This window comes from Marmota flaviventris (genome assembly GCF_047511675.1).
Source record: "Marmota flaviventris isolate mMarFla1 chromosome 5 unlocalized genomic scaffold, mMarFla1.hap1 SUPER_5_unloc_2, whole genome shotgun sequence".
NCBI lineage: Eukaryota > Metazoa > Chordata > Mammalia > Rodentia > Sciuridae > Marmota > Marmota flaviventris.
Window position 1 is genome coordinate 622373 of NW_027287680.1, and position 4611 is coordinate 626983.

The 4611-nt window shown below is 37.9% G+C and overlaps 1 protein-coding gene across 1 annotated transcript; it reads left to right on the plus strand.

Annotated features, from left to right (window-relative positions):
- Window positions 1–174: 174 nt before the first annotated feature.
- On the plus strand, window positions 175–4396 carry LOC114084607 (olfactory receptor 14C36-like; the record flags this gene model as incomplete). The annotated part of the gene is made up of 2 exons (XM_071607149.1): window positions 175–1089; window positions 4376–4396. Coding segments are annotated over exons 1-2 (921 nt in total), but the record flags the coding sequence as incomplete, so codon positions are not given.
- Between the last annotated feature and the right edge of the window lie 215 nt (window positions 4397–4611).

The following is a 4611-nucleotide window of genomic DNA, read 5'->3' on the forward strand; positions in this document are numbered from 1 at the left end:
TGGTCATGCAGGAGAAGAGGGGAAAACCACTGGAAATGCTCCACATGGGTGTCTCATTAGGTCAGGGAGGTCTGATGGGGAGCTTAGGACAAGCCCTGTAGGTCACACCCAGACCCTGTTCTTTTTTTTTTTTTTTTTCTTCCTCTCTCTTCTCTCTTTATCTTCCCAGACAACCAGAATTTCCAGCAAATGGCCAATGTCACCATGGTAACTGAATTTCTCCTCCTGGGCTCTCCTGATGGCTGGGATCTGAGTTTCCTCTATTTCACAGTATTCGCAATGACCTACCTGGGCACCTTGTTAGGAAACCTTCTCATTGTCACTGTCACCACTGCTGACCAGTACCTGCACACACCCATGTACTTCTTCCTCAGGAACCTGTCCATCTTGGACATGTGCTACATTTCCATCACTGTCCCCAATGCCTGTGTCAACTCTCTCACTGGCAACAGAGCCATTTCAGTGGCTGGCTGTGCAACACAGATCTTCTTGGTCATTTTCTGTGCATGTGTTGAACTTCTGTTTCTCACCATCATGGCCTGGGACCGCTATGTGGCCATCTGCCAGCCCCTCCAGTACCCCCTCATCATGAACCCTCAGATTTGTGTCCGCATGACACTGGCTTCCCTGATCAGTGGTCTGCTGTATGCAGGTGTGCACACAGGGAACATATTCCGGCTGTCGTTCTGCCAGTCAAATGTGGTCCACCAGTTCTTCTGTGACGTCCCCTCTCTGCTGAGGCTCTCCTGCTCTGACACCACCAGCAACATGGTCCTCCTTCTTGTCTCTGCTGTGGCAGTTGGTGGGGGATCCTTTGGTATAATAATCATGTCATATTTTCACATATTTTCTGCTGTGCTGAAATTTCCCACCAGAGCCCCAGGGAAGGCCTTCTCCACCTGCACCCCTCACATCCTCGTGTTTTCCCTATTCCTCAGTTCTGGCACAGCTGTGTACCTGAGGTCCTCAGCAACCTCTGACACCCTCCAGGACATGGTTCTCTCTGCCTTCTATACAATGGTTCCTCCCTTCCTGAATCCTCTCATCTACAGTCTCAGGAACAAACAGGTAAAGGACGCTGTGGGGAGAGTAATGGGACACAGTTGTTCTCAGGGAAATGATAAAGATGTGCTATCATAATATCACTGAGTGGAGTTCAATGAGATTAAGGGATCTCCTATGTGGGCTTTACAGGTTACACTGCCTACACTAAAGTCACCTTATTTTAAGCTAGGTTATTTCATAAATTCATTTTTTATGATTTAACATATCATTTCCATGGATCCTTCATGAAATGTGTAATTTTATTAATGCATTTAAAATATGTGTTTTCTGAAATCATTTGTAAATATATACATTAAAGTTTCATTATATATAAACAGTACCTGTTTCAGTTGCTGTCACAGAGGAAACCTTTACAAATAAAACATGGAGATAACACATAGTCAAATAGTCTGCTCTTGCAGAGAGAAATGGAAAGCATATTTTAAGCACTGTGATACATAATTGTGTCAGTTTAATATGAAAATAAAGGAAAGTCAAATCCTAAAGAACATTTTACCAAATACTTAGAGATAATCACAATAATATTTCTCTCCATCTGGAATATGAAAAAGGAAGACACTCTTTGTCCATGAAGTAAACAGAGAGTGATGGTTACCACCCCCTTTGTCCACAGTCAAATATGTCCACTGGGGAAGAGCACCTGCCTTCCTCGGGAACATCGGCTGCCAGGATTTTAGTATGTCCACGAGTGACCCAGTGTCAGGGAGCTAATTTGGGGGTTGAGTTGAGGTCAGCCTTCTGATCATTCCTCCCCCAATGTTTACTTCTGTAATGTCTATGGGGATGTGTCCTGCCTGAAATGACCAAAGATGGAATGTAAGTGTCTGACCAAAGAGTGTGTCTTCCGTCGACTCCAAAATTCCCCCCCAGTTTCCTGGAATTCGGAAAGCAATCCTGTATCTGTCTTGTGGCTGTCTTTATGTTGTTGCTGCTGTTGTTTTCAGCAGGGTTGAACCCAAGGGCCCAGCCCCAGTCCTTTTTCTGTTTAATCACAGAAAACAGGGTCTGGCTAAGTTGTTCAGGTACATTCTAAGTTGCTGAGGCTGGCTTAGAACCTGAGATCCTCATTCCTCAGAGTCCTGAGCCACTGGGATTGCAGGTGTACACCCCTGAGTCCACTTGTGGCAACACATCATCTCACACAGATATTCCTCTACAAACATTTTAGTGTCTTCCCTGGCATATGCTTTGCTAACCATTAATTATAACTGACATAGGCTCAATGTCAAGTTACCTAGGAATGCTTATATAACAAAATGATCCAAATTGCTTATGCAAATCACAATCATTATATTGAATTCCAAATTTTAAAAAACAATTTTGTTTACAAGTACACTAGTAGGAAAAAAGTGGAGAAAAGTGATAATGCATTTATTACTGAATAAAATAAAAAAAGCTTAAATAAGTGCAATTAATTATCTAAAGCATTTCTTAAAGTGTGCAGACAAGGGAGTACTTGTAATGGGAACCAGTGAGCAACCCAGCAATGGCTAATGCAGGAAGCCTTGATCTGCTGTAACATGATCCTCACAAGCTCTGTCCACACACTGTGTCCATATCTTCAGGTCCTCAGTGCTCCAGTGTTCCCTGCTAGAGTAAAAGGAGTACCCCAGATGAATTCTACACACAATTATATATGCACACAATTATATCTGCGAACTCCACCTTTACACACATTTCCTCTACAACAAAAGCTTACTGAATCTTAATTCATGAGTTTTTCATTAGTTGAGGTGGCCATGTAATTGAAGTTTAAATTTAATGGATAAAGTTGGAAAGACATTGAATTGCAACCACCAGTCCTATTGAGAGGTGTCCATTTGAAACACACTTTTAGATATTTAATTATGTTTCATATTGAAAGGCTGGTGGTAAAGGAGATGAAAAAGAAAATATTGATATAATGATACCATGATATCTCACATATTACATCAAATAATGCAAAACCCTCTAAGTGTGTGGATGTGGTATGGAAATTCTGCAAAATTTGGCAAAAGCATTTACTTTGGGTACTAGTTGTGAATCCAGGAACCAATTTTTTTATAGTAATATTAATTATGTCAAAGATATATTTTGTTAAGACAGGTTTTCTGAAATATCAAGTCTCCCCTTATAAGGACTCTATATTTAAGAGTCCTTGGTAGAGCCTTTTTTGTGTTTCTGTTTGTCAGTGCTTTGTAGATTCAAAATTATGGAAGACAAAGACAGCCAATAGTTAGAAATCTTTTGAGTTTTGAACATGAAGGGGTGCTATAGTTGTCAAATGCTTTTTCTACATCTATTGAGATGATCATATTGATGTAATGGATTACATTTATTGATTCCCATATGTTGAACCAATTTTGTATTCCTGGGACAAACCCCATTTCATCATGGTGCACTATCTTTTTAATATATTTTTTATTTGATTTGCCAGAATTTTATTGAGAATTTTTACATATATGTTATTAGAGATATTGTTCTAAAGTTTTCTTTCCTTGGCGTGTTTTTGTCTGGTTTTGGAATCAGGGTGATATTGGCTTCATAGAATGAGTTTGGATGTGTTCCCTCTTTTTCTATTTCATAAAGTAATTTGAGGAGTATTGGTGTTAATTCTTCTTTGAGGGTCTTGTAGAATTCAGCTAAGAATCTCTCTGGTCCTGGGCTTTTCTAGGTTGGTAGGTTTTTGGTGGCATTTTCTATTTCATTACTTGAAATTGATCTCTTTATATTGTGTGTGACCTCCTCCTTCAGTTTGGGTAGGTCATATGTCTCTAGAAATTTGTTGATTTCTTCTACATTTTCTATTTTATTGGATTATAAATTTTCAAAATAGTTTCTAATTATCTTCTGTATTTCAGACATGTCTGTTGTGATATTTCCGTCTTCATCTTGTATTTTAGTAATTTGAGTTTTCTCTCTTTTTCTCTTCATTAGCATGGCTAGGGTTTTATCTATTTTTTTTCAAGGAACCAATTTTTTGTTTTGCCAATTTTTTTCAATTGTTTCTTTTGTTTCAATTTCATTGATTTCAGCTATAATTTTAATTATTTCCTGTCTTCCTTTGCTTTTGGTGTTGATTAGCTCTTATTTTTCTAGGGATTTGAGGTGTAATGTTAGGTCATTTATTTGTTGACTTTTTATTCTTTTAATTAATGAGCTCAATGCAATAAAATTTTCTCTTAATACTGCCTTCATAGTGTCCCAGAGATTTTGTTATGTTATATCAGTGTTCTCATTTACCTCCAAGAATATTTTAATTTCATCCTTGATTTCTTCTACTATCCATTCATCATTCAATTTTATATTATTTAGTCTCCATTTGTTAAAGAAACTTTTATTTTTTTACTTTATCATTTATTTCTCATTTAATTCCATTGTGATCTGATAGAATTCAAGGTATTATCTCTGTTATTTTTATTGTTGTTGTTTTGTATTTACTAAGAGTTGCTTTGTGGCATAAGATATGGTCTATTTTAGAGTAGGAGCCATGTGTTGCTGAGAAGAAAGTATATTTGCCTGTTGATGGATGAAATATTCTATATATGTCTGTTAAGTCTAAATTAT